Source organism: Gouania willdenowi, chromosome 9 (assembly GCF_900634775.1).
Source record: "Gouania willdenowi chromosome 9, fGouWil2.1, whole genome shotgun sequence".
Taxonomy (NCBI): Eukaryota; Metazoa; Chordata; class Actinopteri; order Blenniiformes; family Gobiesocidae; genus Gouania; species Gouania willdenowi.
Genome location: NC_041052.1, coordinates 25475322 through 25492538, shown reverse-complemented (window position 1 = coordinate 25492538; position 17217 = coordinate 25475322). Strand labels below are relative to the sequence as shown.

General features: G+C 38.8%; 1 protein-coding gene across 1 annotated transcript in view; it reads right to left on the bottom strand.

Moving 5' to 3' along the window:
- The window catches only part of si:dkeyp-14d3.1 (transmembrane protein 132C), a 261882-nt gene that overhangs the window by 51275 nt on the left and 193390 nt on the right, over positions 1 to 17217 (bottom strand). Inside the window, exon 4 of the mRNA XM_028458543.1 lies at positions 13198 to 13384. Within this exon, the coding sequence (XP_028314344.1) occupies positions 13198 to 13384 (187 nt within the window). The remainder of the gene's footprint in view (positions 1 to 13197; positions 13385 to 17217) is intronic.

Genomic DNA, 17217 nt, shown 5'->3' with positions numbered 1-17217 from the left:
AAACCCTAAATATAACCCTAACCCTAAGACTATACGTACGTGTAGTTCGGTAACCGTACCAATAGCACCGTGGGTTGTCCGTACGGCAACCGTAAAAATAGACACTTTCATCAGAAAACTGCTGCACTTACCCCCAGCAAAGAGGACATTTGTAAATTATTAGGCCAACAGCAACATATATGAAGGAGATGATTCAACAGTGAAAATTAATTACAATATTAGAACTACTATAGACACAAACAGTTCGCTTAATGGTTGACTGTATTTGTGCGTGTGGGTGTGTTAAGAAGTGTGAGGTGGATTGAGGAAGAGAGAGAAAATTGTACTACAACTAATAAAAATAATAAAATAATAAGAGCAAAATATCTCCCTGAGTAACAATAAAGAATAGGAACAGAGCAATAGAAGAGACAACCATTGTTTTTGGTAAGTTTAGTTCCTGAAGAAAACTGTTGGATTTCATTGATCTGAAGAATTTTTCAGAGACGGATAGGGCTGCAAATTTTACTTCTGGCCATGACGGTAATGCTGGCAAACAATCCACTCCATCACTTGCACATAACTAGGAAACACTTTGGTCAAAGCTACCCCGAAAAACTCAGGGGACGAGTATAAACAAAGGGCTTGTGAAAAAAGTCCCAGAGAACACATAGAAAAGTGGATAGTGTGTGTGTGTGTGTGTGTGTGTGTGTGTGTGTGTGTGTGTGTGTGTGTGTGTGTGCGTGTGTGTGTGTGTGTGTGTGTGTGTGTGTACAACAGACTATAACATCCATCATCTTGCTGCACATTGAAAGTGTCTGTGACCCAAAATATTGGTGCTTAAACCAAACCTCTTATTGTACGAATCAGGTTCTTATGAATTAAGCACAGATATTATGACATGTCTGTGTGCGTTTTAAGACAAGGAAGGTGGTTAGTTTATATTCATTTCTGAAAAGAAGTGGAGGAACTAGTGTTGTAGTGGTCAAGACCGGTCTTGGTCTCGAGACCAAATTTTAAAGGTCTTGGTCTTGTCTCAGACTCTGAAGCGTTTTGACTCGGTCTTGTCTCGGACTCGGGCTGCTCGGACTCGGGATTTTCCGTCAAGACCGTTCGAGACCAACACTAATTCCTGCTATTTTTAAACTTTTTTATAATGTGATAATAACACAGAGAAGAACGGGATAAAACAATCTTTTATTCATTCTTTAATCCACCCTGTATAATGACCACAACCTTCCTTAATGTGACTGAGTGACGTGTGTGACACACTCATGCGTGTGTGGCTACGGTGTCAGTTTGGACCGCGGAGCGCAAGGGAGATATGAACTAATCACCGGTAAAAATCCCAGTAAAACTCCAGAAAACAATCACCAGTAATAAATATTATCTCCCTGATAAAGACAGTAGCTCTAACAACTGGTAAAATGATAAACTGATGATATTACAGCCTGTGAAGGCTGGATAGGGGACGCACTTACTCTGCTTCTGGGTCCTAGTGCCAGCCGTGCGGTGTAGCCTGTTCCGTTTACCATGTTTACTGAGGTCCGTGTGTGTTTAATAAGTCCGTGTGAAAGTCTGCATGTTTATGCCTCTGTCCATCCACTCTTTTCATTATATCCATGTCTTTTAAGGCTTCATTACATAGTGTCGGCTGTAGTCCAGGCCGCCGCCATCTTGGATTATGTCGTCAGCAGCGCGTCATCGCCGCAGAGTTGCACTAGCACAGAATGAGTCAAATAACTGTAAAGAGGTCTTATATTAGTCTATTTTATTTTTAAAGTGGTGTTTTTGTGGCTTCAGACTCCAATTAAATTTATGTATATAATATGTTCCCCACAATATAAACAGGTTCATAATATAATTATTTTTTATAGTTTCTGTTTCCACTGTATCCAGAATAATAATAATAATTCTCAACAAGAACTATTGATTGATTTGTCACATGACTGTTCCAGGGTTTGAGTTTGTTTTATTTAGTTTCACATCTACCTGTAGCTCTATGTTTTTTAGACTGCTGACAACTTGTTTGTAGTTTTATTTCAGAAAGTTTCACTTTTACAGTTACAGCTGGAAACCTTTGTTAATTGAATATCCTAGTTACATTACAGCAACCAAATTAAACTATATCAACTAAGTGAATTAATAAAAATAACCTGTGTAAAGGCTTTTTCAAACTAAAAAATTATCTTGTGAAATATGTGACCTGTTGACCTGCACAACTCAAAGAATCAGAATCAAGAATCATTATTTTCTTGGCAGAAATGCTTTTAAACACTTGCTGTACATTCAGCTGACATAAAAATCTTGTTTTCAAATATGTAGAATAATTGTGAATTTATCAGTAGCAGTAGTAGTTTTAGTATTTTAGGTAATTTTTTGCAGGCACCTTTTTTGTCCGTCAAATGTATTTAAAATAAACTAAAATTAAAGAGAGAATGTTATTTAACTGTTGAACCTTGTCATAATTTTATTTATTTATATATTTTTTTAAATTGAAAAAAAAAATGTTTATGGTCTTGGTCTCAGTCTCGGCTTGTCTCGGTCTTGGTCTTGACTCGGTCTTGGCTCCCGAAAGTCTTGGTCTTGTCTTGGTCTCGGTGCATTGTGGTCTCGGGCAAGTCTTGGTCTCGAATAGTGTGGTCTTGAACACAACACTAGGAGGAACAATCCCGCATGTGCAAAGCAGAAGTGACGTAAAGAAGGAACACGTCTCCTTGTTTGAATGAATGACATCATCCATTTTGGTTCTGAAAGGGAAGAAACATTTTCTGAAAAGGATCTACAATCATCAGAGACTTGCTACATGTTTGAGCCAGCTGGCACACAGCCAAGTAATCGGCACAATGGCAGCAGTGACAGAGAGGACACAAAGCATTGATCAGTAGGTTAATTGATTTCCAATGAATTTAAGTTAAAGCTGGTGGAGGCAATAACTTTTTAACCAGATAAACACATAGCATAGGGCTAATTTTTTTTTTCTAGTTTCTTCTAGGGATGTTAATCTTTGGGTGTCTCACAATTCGATTTGATTCCACTTCTTAGGATCACGATTCGATTCAAAATCGATTCTCGTTTTAACTGATTCTCGATTCAAAAATTGATACAATGCATAGTGTGTTAAGGCAAATTATGGCAACATAACAATACCGTTTGTATAAGATAATTTTAAATAAACTGATTCCAATGATGTAATCACAAAGGCAAACTTAAGACACAAGGTAACATTTATTCATGCTAAACAAATAAAAACTTATTTACAGTAAAATATATAACTTGCATAAATAAAATTGCCTAAATAAAAGCTTAGGCTAGCTGTCCCTTTCTTCCAAAAGTAAGTCTCAACTCTCAGTGACTACAAGTATAAGTTCAAGGTACACAAAAAAAATGTCATATTGCATTCGTGTTGTGACCTTTTTGCATTTGTGTTCGTTTCTGTAAATGCATTCACCTGACACTTCACGGCCACCGGGTTTCCGCAACGGAAGTGTTTCCAAAGTATTACAGACGGACACGTTTCTGGCGGATGTTTTTAACCCGCCAGAACAGGGAAGAACAAGTAGAAGACATCGAAACACATATGAAAGTAAGTGAAAGTTGATTAGGATACTCTTATATTTTTCATATTAGGTTATCATATCATAATAACGGTCCGTCGGAAACACTTCTGTTGCGGAAACACTTCCGTTGCGGAAACACTTCCGTTGTGGCCATTTTGCATTCGTGTTGTGACCTTTTTGCTGCTGTCAGTCGGACCAGACCAACAAGATCCCCTCAGTTTCACTGCTCCAATCCACAGTCGGGAATGAAACTTCCTGATAGAGTGTTGGTAAACCCACCAGTAATGCATCTTTCCCGACTGTGCATCTTTCCTTGGTTTATAATACCAGTGCATAAAAAACAAACTTTTTTTGTTAGTGTATATGATGTACTTTATGAAAAGTATGAGTTGTGTTGATGGTGGCACAAACTCTTAAATCATATTGATTCTGCTTCATTTATTTTCATTCAACAAATAATGGTTTGGAAGAAGAGTTTGCATAATTTGTCAGAATAATTGTGGTCGATAAGAGCATAAAACATTGTGTGTATTTTTTAAACTTGTGATAGGCTTGAACATAAAAACATAAAAAAAAAGTTTGATCACCCAGATCATCGCTGATGCTTTTGTTGGAGGAAGTTGTGGGAGTGAAATAGCTATATATCTATTCTCCCTGAGGAAAGGCAGACTGATACATCAGCTGCAAGATAAGAGACGGGAATGAAGACACGTGAACAATACATTGAAACATTAAACACTTAGCCTCAATTACTCTGAGAATAGAACTGTCTGTGAAGAAGCTGATGAGGGAGCCGAGCTGTAAATTGTGAAGCAGTCATCCACAGACATGCATCACGCACAAAGCTACTGGCAATACATAAAGAGCAACGATGACACAAGAGTCTGGGCTGTGTGGCCAAAATTGAAACAAATTTTACTTAAAGTAGAAGTAAAATTACTGATGTAAAAATCTACTCGAGTAAAAGTAAAAAGTAGCTCACTTAAAATGTACTCAGAGTACACGATACTTAGTTACTCCCATGCAATAAAAAAATAAAAAGACGTATATGAAAATCAAACTAAGTTCTTTTTTTAATTAATATTAAAAAACACCATTTCAAAATAACGTGCATGAGAACAAGACATGGTGTGGCTAACCTGGATGAAATTAAATGAAATAAATGTCAAGGATGTCAATTCAATGAGGTAAGTGCTTGTGTCAATACATCCAATAAAACATATCTGAAAGCAAGAAATGCGTACAGTATGTCATATGAAGTCTATAAAACATTCTAGGTGGGATGTGCCAAAGGCGGAAAAATGATACTGAAGCCCCAGGGTGACGTGCGCGCGCCTACAAATACAGTTTTATATTAATAATTGTAATTAAAATCACATGATCATTGCACAAAACTGCTGATCAATTGGCTGCAGCACCTGTAGCTGGTTTACAAATAAGCGCACACAATGCGTAAAGACGCACAGTGGCTTATCTGGCACTGTTGGAGGACAAGGCCCACGGAAGACCAGAGTCGGCGCCAGGCAGTATTGAATGGGGGGGCATTAAGAAAACTTCGGGGGGCACAAAAACTTAGACATTAGCCTGGAAGTCAAGGATGAGGTTTGTTTGTTGCATACATATATACTCAGGGCTCTCAAGTTTTGAACTCAGTTCAGAGTGAGACTTTGACTGCAGCGGCAGTTTGGGTAAAATCCGATAAAAGACACATAAATTTGTACAAATAAAACAATTCATTTAGCATCAGAAAATACTCCATAAACACATAAAATTACTCCAAAAATGAAAAAACAAAAAAAAACAGTAATACACAAAAATATACAAAACAAGAAAAAAAAAAACATCAGTAATATACAAAATTAATCAGGAAAATATACAAAATTACAGAAAATGACAACAAAAGTACGCAAAAAGACAACATAAACACAAAAACGACTCCGCAAACCCACAGTACTAACAAACAAGCAAAACAACAACACAAATACACAATATGACTCCAAAAAACATATATTTCACGTGTGCACCACGCCTCCTGCCCCCAGCTCTCACACCCACAGACGGCGGTGCTCGTCACGGCTACCTGAAGCAGACCAGCAGCGATGCATCATGGACCGCTACTGGGTTAAAACCAGATAATCATCCAACAAAGTGAACCAATCCAAGTTCCTCCATCAGATCCACCCAAATTCCACGAACACGGTGACAGAGATGAACCTGTAGCAACGATTATGAACTGGAAACTCAACTAAAGCTAACTATGCTAAGCTAACCCACCGACACACAGACTGAGCTAAGAGCTAATGCTAACCACTCCATATAAGGAATAGGCCAAGGAAAAAGAACACGTCTTACTGTCATAAAGCCACAGAGAGCCATCGATTTGTTTCTGGTCAGATTTAACACTTGTATGGAAGGATAAAATCTAACATGTCACACGTTGTGTGAAATAAATGTTAGCAAAATGTCAATGTCACTATGCATTCGTCCAAGCTTTTGAAATGCAATTTTTTTAATTATATTTCACGTGTTCACAAGATAAAGCTTGTTCCATGAGACTAATGTAACTATTTAGATTATTACACCAAAATATACTGAATGAAATGATTAAATCATCAGCTTGTTCTGGTTTAATTATAGGAAATCAGGGAGGTATTTATTAAACATAACTTTATGTAACTCATAAGATGAATGAAACAAGATTCGGCAACAGTAAAAACTGATGGAGTTACTTGTGCTTTTCATGTGCTTTTTTTTTTTTTTTTTTTTTTTTTTAGAAAATCATTTCATTTTAAGTGAGGAAATAAATTAATCAGAATCAGCTTTATCAGAATCAAAATCAGAATCAGAATCAGCTTTATTGACCAGGTACAGTTTAGAACAATACGAGGAATTTGACTTGGTAGTTGCAGTGAAAGAAGACACATCAACACACCGGAGCAGCCTTTTGCGGCGCCCACATATTTAGGTGAAAAAGGGATCAACAACAGGAGGAGAGGAGGGGTGAGGGGAAAAAAACTGCCAGTTTGAAACTGATTTCCCTAAACAGAGAAAGCAGTGTGAAACCAGGAAAAAAACTGCCTCTGCAAACATAAATGTAAGCATGACACAGTCAAACAACTCGAGACAAGGCATGTGGGAAGGGTTGGGTGGGAGGTTGGCTGGGGGAGGGGGTCAGGTGGGAAGAACAGCAGGATTCCAGCTGTTTGGGGACATGGGCGTGCTGCCAATGGGCGCTGCAACCACACCTCCATGCAGCTGCAGATGGGAGGTGGGGAAAGATGGCCAACGAGGCATTTGAAGTTGAAGACCTGTAGCTGCGTTACTGACAACCAGATGACGTGTGGAAAAGTTCAGCATCAACAGTTCCAGGTGGGAATGTAGGGAAGGAGCGGGGGAAGGGAGTGGGGGTAAGAGCCGCCGTCTGCAGAAACTTCCTGGTGATAAGAGATGAGACAACCTTGGCTTTAGCCTTGGCTGGCTGGGGAGCCGAAAGGGAGATAAGCAATGTGATTTGATACAGGCTATGTCAATTTCAAAAGCCTTCTGTCCTGGGTCTCTCTGCTGTAATCCAATGAATGGCCTAGTTTCCACTTCCAAGCCGGGTCTCCAACTTCTCCCAGTTGTTATCCATAACGCGTAGACGATCCAAAAGCAGCTCTTGCTTGCTTTTGATATCGATCAACACATGAGTCTGAGTGTTCAGAGCCCTGCTACATCCTTCAGAAATCACTGGCAGCTTTTCCAAAACAGTCGCCAGCGTAGTACGGACTTTTCGATAGATGAGGAAGCCACCAGCTCCGATCAGCAGCATTCCTACTATCATTATTCCAATCATGTAGATGTCCTCCACGTCTTCCACGGAAAGGATGGACAGACACACAACTCGCCACTTGTTCCAAGGGTCGAGGGTGTATCCAGCCGCAAATGTCCCGCTTGGACATGCGGGTTCACCACCCCCCGTTCTTTTCGTCGAAAAAATCTGATCCATAGCACTGAGACACCAACTAATTAATTCCATTATTCCGGTTTTGGATGAGTTACAGAGAGAGGCTCTTGTTAGGCTCACAAGACCAGACAAAGCAGCAGCTGGGAGAGAGATAAGAAGGAAGGGAGGGAGAAACAGAGAGTGCGACTGTCCTCGTTGAGAGAAGCAAGAAGAAATTTCGTACAATAACACTAATAAAGTGATCCACATGCACTGAATTTTAATAATGTGTTGATGTATTGAAATGTATTTGTGTTTGTAATGAACCTGTTTACACTTTAAGTTGGGAATTGTTTTGTCTATATATAGTTTTTTTATTTATTGTGCTGTTAATCGTTATCGGGATAAATACCAGAAATGATCAGGATATTTTTTTTAGTCCATATCGCTCATCCCTATTGTGAATACAGTTCATCATCTAGGGTTAAAAAACAGGTGTAAGAATACCTGCTGATATTAGCAAGGATTCAACTGGCTGGCTAGTTAACTCACTCCGGTTAGCAAATATCACTAATTACCAGCTCACTGACACAATATTCCCTAAAATTCAGAAATCAAATAAAGAGATGACTTACTCCGTATTCTCCCTCCCTCCTGTTCATTTTCTTGCTGTGTTTAACTCCTCCCCTCCCCCCTTTGCTCAGCGCAGAGACGTCACACACACATTGACCAATCAAATCCAGCATTAAGAGAGAAAAAAAAAAGAAAAAGAGGCTCTTAATCAGGAGCGTCAAAGAGCCGGCTCTCAAAGCTGTTTCTCTGCGTGAGATATACACGGTGTGGCGTGTGAGCGTGTTAACAGGTTCAAATGTGTGTCTCACTCACAATGCGTGAGACTTGAGAGCGTTGTATATACTACTACTGAATAGTACTTTATGACATGTAGTGAAATACGTAGCATTAGGGTGTTCAGCTTTATGTGCACAGTGTGCAGGGGTGAAAGAAAGAAGGTAAATAATAGTAAATGAGCATTTAACGACAACGTAATGTTATATAAACACAGCCACAAAAACAAAGTTGGCGCTAACATACCTCTGATCAAGTGGTCGCTACAGACACGGGCATCAGCAGGCTCTGCTTCTACCGACAGCAGACGTAGGTTTAAAATCCACTTTTTACGGTGTTGTTCTGTGCCCTCCGTCTGAATTTAGCACTCTCGTTTTGTCGCCATGCAGCAATGTGAGTGATGTCACGTGAATCAACAGAGCAGGCCATAGACATATACACACTGATCTAACAAACAACAGCTCTAGGGTACGTTCAATATCACAAATGTAGCAGAATCCCGTCCGAGTGCAGGATTTATTTTACTCTGTAACGGAATCTATTTCAAATGTAACAAAGTACTGTTACTTGAAACAAAATTTATCTAAGTGAAATTAAATTACAGGTTTTAAAAAAGTACTCAAAATAGTAGAAGTACACAAAAAAGCTACTCAATTACAGTAAGGAGAGACACTTTATGTCAACACTATACAAATGTCAATGAGTTATTCACTTGAACTATATCCATCTCTATCTAAAGCAACACTCAATAAAACTCCCAAGATGCATGAGTGAGTTCTTTATGAGAAACTCGATAGCAGTTAACCCACATAACAGCCTTTTTCCTCAGTGAGAGGACACATAGTATGGCAAGCCCTTTTAACATTTAATAGCTGGTCTGGATATGTAATACAGATATCCGCAATTTAATTCTTCCTCGTCAAAATGAACATTTCAGATATCTACAATGACATTCTTTCTATCCACAATTGTAGTGTCAGATATCTACAGTACAACGTAATTCCTCTTAGGATAAATGACGTCACTTTCCCCATTGATGTGTATGGGGTTTGTCATTATAGATATATTTAATTCAGTTATCGATCGGTGCAATGTGAGATGTAGATATCTGCAACTAAATTATGACTATCCATAACTCCATTTAGAGATATCTACAAGTGCATTCCGAAATCAAGATATTTTCAACTCCCATCCATTGAGGATATCTTTTATGACATTTGTAGATATCTTTAATTACATTTTAACTAGTCAAAATTAGGTTATAGATATCTTGAACTGGAATTACGCCGAGTCAGAATGCACTTGGAGATATCACTAAATGGAGTTATGGATAGTCAAAATATAGTGGCAGATATCAATTATTAAGTTAGAGATAGCTTTAAAATAATTGTGGTTAGAGATATCTCAAATTCAAGATGTCTTTAACTTTAATTGTAACTAGTCAAGATGTTATTACAGATATCTTGAACGAGAGTTTCGACTAGGCAAATTGATATTGCAGATATCTGTTATGACAGGCAGGAGGAGGGGCTAATGGTGCGCGGGAGGTCAAATGTGAGACAAAAATTGTTCAATACGACGTAGATTTCTTGCACAACTCTCAAGCGAACGTAGCGGTTGCTCACCAAAAATACCTTTATTGTAACTTCTCCCTAACCCTAACCCATTTCTTAAAGATCTTATCAATTACCGCAACTGCCATTTCTTCTGCTAACACTAAAATTACGTTTCCTCTTCTCTTCCAGGTCATTTGGTACAGTATCCAATGAGAAGCCACGCATAGCAGTGTCATATGAGTCATAAACACAATTTTGACTAGTCACAATGCAATTACAGATATATTAAAACATAGTTTTAACGAGTCAAAACTCAGTTACAGATATCTCTAGCTGTCATTGTGACTAGTCAAAACTGAATGCAGATATCTGTAACTGTATTTTTGACTAGTCAAAATTGAATTTTGAGTAGTCATAATTATGTTGTTGATACCTATAATGTTAATTCTGGACAGTCAAATGTAGCTATTAAATGTTAAAAGGGCCTGCCATACACACAGCCCCCAACTAACCCTCAGGCCCAAACTAATCTCAGGAATCTAAGGCTTGTTTGGACATAGAGATGGAGGAAAATATGTATTTTCACTTCTGGATTTCATTGTTTTACACAGCACATCAACTTAGATACATTTCAAAGTAAAAGTTGATTTAATAAACCATGTTATATTTCACTAATGTACTTCAGTAAATTTGGTATGTTTTTACATGGAATGACAATGTTTTGATTAATATGGACAACACTTTACCCCCAAAAATATTTCATTCTAGTTTATATAGGATAGGATTCCTCTTTCAATTGAAATTAAGCCTTTCCTGTATTAAAAACCCTTATTTATGAATTAAAATGAATAAATTCCCTTGAATGCCACATATGGATGGTTGCATACACAATATCTCTATTAAACCCAACCATGAGGAGCAGTTGGCAGCCATCGTGCAGTGTTGGGGAGAGGTTAGATGTCAGAGCTTAGGGTTAAAGGCCTTGCTCAAAGGCAGGGGATGACCCACAACAGATTCCTACAACATTTCAGAGTTTTGACATGGTGCCAAAATGTATTCTCTCCTCTTTTAGGGAAGAGAGTTCTCAATAAACGCACATCACGTCTCATTACGAATAAGCTTGATGACCTATTCGAAATATTGGTGGGTTGATTGATCAAAAATTGTCTGTGCAAAGGAAGTGGCAGATTTCTAGTTCCAGTGATAGGAGCCACAGCAGATGAGCTAAAGAGCAACATGTGGCTCGAGCCATAGGGTTGTAGAACCCTGTCTTAACATCTACCTGTAAAAGCAAGAAAGTTGTGTGCATGTGTGCCTGTGTGTTTGTGGAGCGAATATCTCAGTGTCTGTTCAACCTGAAACTTTGTCAACGGCTTCCAAATACCACAAGTGTGTGCCTCCGTTATTTTGGAGTAATTTGGTGTTGCAAAACGTTCAAGAAGTTCATTTTAATTTTAAGATTACGGCTCCCTCTCGGTATTGAGTGCAGTATTGAGCGCCCTACTTCCGGTTCCGGGTCACCAGTTCATGACGTCACTGTGTATAGTTTGTTTGGGTTTAAAAAAGAAGGCCAAGATTTAAAAACGAATATTAAAAATGTTTTTGTACTGCTCAAAGTTATTTAAGTTAATATTTCATGGTTATTTAAGATTATTCTCGTGATCCCAAATTGGAGTCCACTTCCTCCTCCGTCTCCATAAACTGTGGCCAATAGCCGACCCTATCACATACTATCTGGTTCTTCAGACAGGGGAATGTAAATTTTTTGTCCGTGAATAGGTCCACAACACGGCTCCACTATGATTAACGTTTGTTCTGTGCGAGGGTAAGTGTTTCTTCTTATATTATTCTATGTGTTAAGATGCTGGCAGCGATAACGTAAACACACACACACACACACGGCTGATGCGTGTGTGTGAGAGTGCCGGGATGTACATGCTGAATGCACACAGGGCCGTTTAGAGAGAGAGTTGCGACTTTGGTGTTGCAAAACGTTTATTTTTCGTGGTACTTCCAGGTCTCTTTTTTCTCTCAACAACCTGTGATGGATTATGTGCTGATGAGCGGGCGTATGTGTGTGAGAGAAATCCCACGAAGGACATGGAGGTAGCGACAGGTAGCTCACAATCTCAAAACACACCCTCACCACACATAAGGTATTTATAATAAAAATATACTAAATGAGTAAAATAAAACAAAAAACTAAACAATATTTATACAAAAAGTACACAAAACGACAACAGAAATGCACAAAAATATACAAAAAGACTCCAAACACACAAAATCCAAAAAACATACAAAAAATACACCAAACAACAAAAATATGAAAATGACTTAGAATGCACAAAATTAAACAATTATTTAGAAAATACACAAAATAACAGAAATGCACATAACTACACCAAAAAAGATACAAAAACACACAAAATGACTCCAGAATCACACTACAATGGCAACAAAAACAATAATTATACAAAAAATGCACAAAACACAAGAGAAAGATACAAAAATACACATAATGACTCCAAAAAAACATACTGTACATTACAGAAAAATACATCAAATGAAAAAAATATAAAAATGAGTAAAAAAAACAAACATTTATCATGTTCATGTCCCAAATAATTAAACCAGGGAAATTGCACACACTATTTTACTTTGCACCCGCAAATATACCCCTTTATAACACTACAGAGTACAGAGTATATACACCTCTTTGTACATCCAACCTTCAAACATACTCATTTGGCCATAATTGACAACTCTACTTAAGCCCCTGTTATATGAATACATACTTCAGACGGGCAATGTACTAGTAAACAAAATAAAGGTACAGGCTGGTCTTTCTCGTGCTATCGTTATCTATGTGCAAGAAAAAATTGGACACAGTCTGCCTTGTTATCACTTTAGGAGAAAGAGACTTCAACCTAAACTGAATTCCGTATTTAAGGGCAGAGGCAAATACATTTTTTTTCTTCTGCCTCTGCCAAGATTGCGACTACGAGTGGCTGACAGCTCGAGCTAAGCACAACAGGCCATTTTCCTGACCATGTTTACTTTTTTTTTCTTACCAGTAAATAGACAGTAACTGAAAGACTTGGCATCTGATAGTTTGAATAAGGGAAGAGCAGCAAATCTCCTAAACACATTCATCCATCTCCTACAGCCAGGTGTTCAACATCATTTCAAAAACAGCAGTTTCCTAAGTTTTTACCTCTTTAGAAGATCACAGAAACATTGAAACAGAGCGTAAACTGGGAAATCACATTCATCATAATACCAATACACAATTTCACATACAGAAATTCTACTTGGGTGCTACAACGCTCACCATTGCCAGGGGCACAATGCCTGCCAGGTCCTCCTGTGCCAGGTGGATCTCTGTCTCAGCTTCTGGTGTGGCAGCCTGACTTGCTGGGTATTCCACCTGCCAGGCCATCCAGCGGCTGCCCATCAGCTCTGGGAAGCTTTCCATTTGGAGATCCACCTGAAGCACCCTCTGGACTCCAGTGTCAGCCCTACCAGTGTGAGGAAATAAAATATAGAGTCATTGAGTGGTTAAGTAGATCTGGCTTGGTGAAAAGGAGAAAAAGTGAAAGTTTTAGTGGGGTGATGTGTGATCGTGTGCATCTGTGAGCTGTCTGCTGCAATAGCCACAAAAGGTAAAGGCTGATGTATGTGTCTGAGGGGTTGAAACCTGTGACATTTTGGTCGCTGAAATTCTTCAAAATGTCAAGTCCCTTAGGATGGCATTTGTGTTATTCTCTCAACAGTTTATTACAGGTGAGGTGCATGATACAAACAACCCAAGGATATGGACTCAGCTTTTACTTAAAGGGGGTTGAAAGAAATGCTACACCAGTTTATCACTGATGCCCTTGTTTGCAGTGGCAGAGCGTAAATATACTGCATGTTTCAGCATTACCTTCTACAGGCCTGAATTAAGTCAAACAAATGGAGACCGCTGATAATGAAATTTCACATGATGGTATAAGACTCTGGTGTTCAAAACATAAATATAGTCCAGAGACAGCAAAGGCCAGCTCCACACATTAGCCCAAGGAGATTGGAAAATGGCACCGGATTTCATGCAGTGTCTGTGTGACTGCCACCAAACAACATCACATAATTTGAGCATAGTAAAAAGGAAGTCACAGATTAAAAAAACAGTGAGGAGAAATGCTCACTTTAGTGCACAGCATGTTGAAAATACAACGCAATGCTTTGTATCTGAAGCTTTTGGGATTTGATTAGATTTTGCCTCCTTCACCCAAATGGATGATACAATGTTAATTCTGTGAGGTTACGAAGCAGTGCTGCATCTCCACGGGAAGACTGGGGTTTGATTTTTCAGCTTTTCTGGTTAATGCATGAATGTTCTCCTCAGTAAGATTTTCTCCAAAATCTGATTCAGAAGCTTAAAGACACAACATACATGCAGCAAAGAAAGTGTTTCCTCTACAGTCCGATAACACAAATGCATGAATCATATTTTGGGCAATTCCCCTTTTTAGTTAATTTTATTCTATCCATATTGCAAATAGATTTATGTAGAGTTATGCAGAAATCCAAATGTTGCCAAACCATGTTACTAGACACATCATGGATGTAGCTATGATATTACGTTTTGTGCTGAATTAGAGAATTGTTGTACAGCAGTGTACAACATCCAACAATGATGGATAAATAATTGAGATGTGACATTTCATAGCTGTTCAAGTTGTGACAAAGCAAAAGACCTACATCACTGTCACACAATACCGAAGGGAAATGGCAACTCTGTTTGAAGATCAGCGAGGCCACAACGGATCAACTGACAATTCAAATCACACGACAAAGTTCAGAAAAAGGGACAGGAAAAGGGGCTGAGAACTAGAAAAAGAAGTCAGTCAGGAGTCGGGATGGCCCAGTTTCTTCAGGTCGCTCTGGCAGACATAAGCCACTGTAGGCAAATCTGAAATAATTCTTTTCATATGGAGCGTTAACTAACAGGTGCTGCTCTCCTGCATGGAGCTCACACCAACTTAAATGGCACCAGTAAACATGGGAAAGGATTGTGTTTGTGACATCTCTCATTGTAAGATATCCCTGGTTTCACAACTGGTTTAATGGAGTTTAATTACAAATAATGAGTCACATTTCATCAGTATAATCTTTATCAATGTTTGCTTTATCTTTTGACCGTTTCCAGTCAATAAAATATAATTTGCTTGAAAACAAGATGTTAAAGGTTGAAAGTGATGCTCAAAAGTGTTTTGATCTCCACAGTAAACGCTCGCTTATTGACATTGTTGGAAAACTTTTGCGCATTGCATTGTGGGATGTGGAGTCCCGTAAATGGATGCATAGATCTCCGTAACATTGCTAAAATCAGATCTATCCTGTCTCAGGGCGACGCCGAAAAACTAGTCCATGCTTTTGTTACCTCTAGACTGGATTATTGTAATTCTCTTTTAGCAGGATGCCCGAGCAAGTCGCTTAAGACACTTCAGCTGGTTCAAAATGCTGCAGCACGTGTACTGACTAAAACTAGGAGAAGAGATCACATTACTCCTGTATTAGCCTCTCTGCATTGGCTTCCCATAAAATATAGAATAGAATTCAAGATTCTTCTTCTCACTTATAAAGCCCTAAATGGACAGGCACCAGTCTATCTCAAGGAGCTTGTAGTGCCATACAATCCCCCCAGAACACTACGCTCTCAAAATGCTGGACTACTCGTTGTTCCATTCATCTCTAAAAGTAGTATAGGAGGAAGAGCTTTCAGTTATCAGGCCCCACTTCTCTGGAACCATCTACCAACCACGGTTCGGGGGGCAGACACCCTCTCTACCTTTAAGGTTAGGCTCAAAACATTCCTCTTTGATAAAGCTTTTAGTTAGGAACCAGCTCATAGCTCATAATTAAGATGCAATAGGCATAGACTGCCGGGGGGGGGGTCTGGCATGCTCGGTTGGAGAGAGGTTGGAGAGGGCGTTAAGAGAGAGGTCATTTAGGTTAGAGAGGGACCGGAGAGGGTCCCATTCCTCTTTCAAACACTCCCTCTATGTCTGCTTACTCCCTTGTGTGTTTGCTCCTGTACTCCTTCTGGCTTTTGTCTTGCAGGTCCGTGGGATCCTCAGTGTGGAGTTACAGAGTCTCAACAACTCTGTCTCCACCCTTTCCTCTGCACACACCCAACACAGCATAACGTGGATGGCTGTTCATCATAGGAATGGGATCCACACAAGGTTCCTGCTGCTTAACAGAAGGTTTTCCTTGCCGCCATGATGAATTCATGTTGGGTGTGGGATACATATGTATGTGTATATACGTATATATGCATATGTGTGTATCCATAAAATGAAGAGTCCGTCCTTAAGACTGCTCTACTGTAAAGTGCCTTGAGATACCATTGGTTATGATTTGGCGCTATACAAATAAAGATTGATTGATTGATTGATTGATAGAAGTATTTTTAATTGTGTTTGCCACTCAAAACACTGCCAAAGTGACTTCCAAACACATTTCTGGTGTTTTCCAAACTCAAAGTTGCAGCAAAACAATGGTGGATATTTATTTTGGGGTTTACATGAAATTATCCCAATTCGGCCAAAATTTTATGTCTTACAGAGTGAGGTGATATCACGGAGAAAGCCAGGAACAAACTAGAACAAAAATCTTGTCAAGTGAATCACTGTACTGAAGAAACTTGAAAAGGAAACTTTTCAATGTCAATAACAGAGTTTTTACAGTGGAAATCATAACACATTTTTGAACAGCAATTTCAACCTTTTTACATCTTTTTTTCATCCAACAAATCAACTTCATTTTATTGATTTATGCGGCCTACACTATGTCTTTATCTGATAAAAAAAAAAAAGAAAGAAAAAGGAAAAAAAGAAATACATATACAGCATTGTCTAGCAGCTTTAAATACGTTTTAGTCAGATATGAAATAAATTAGTCACAGTCAATAATGGGGAAAGCTTTATGGTCTTACAAAGGTAAAATATGTTTCTTGTCAGGATCCAAACCTGGCAAACATGTGACACAATGTCTTTGTGGCAGCAATAAGGAACAGAAATTCAGAAACGTTCTGTTTTCTGTCTTGACTAAAGACAGACGCACAACACTACAGAAACATGGGTATAAAAGTTTTTATCTGAAAAAACCAAAAGTCAACTGAAAGTCTTATAAGGCTGCACAGGACCAAGAGTAAGAAGACAGCAGCAGTGTGCAGTGCTTCAGTGATGCATGAAAAGAGTCATCCAAAAGTTATCACAGGAAAAGCTGACCTGTGAGCCTGAGGCTGCTGAATAATGCAAGGCAGCATCTGGATTAGCCAAAAAGGTTTGGGTGAAACAAGTTG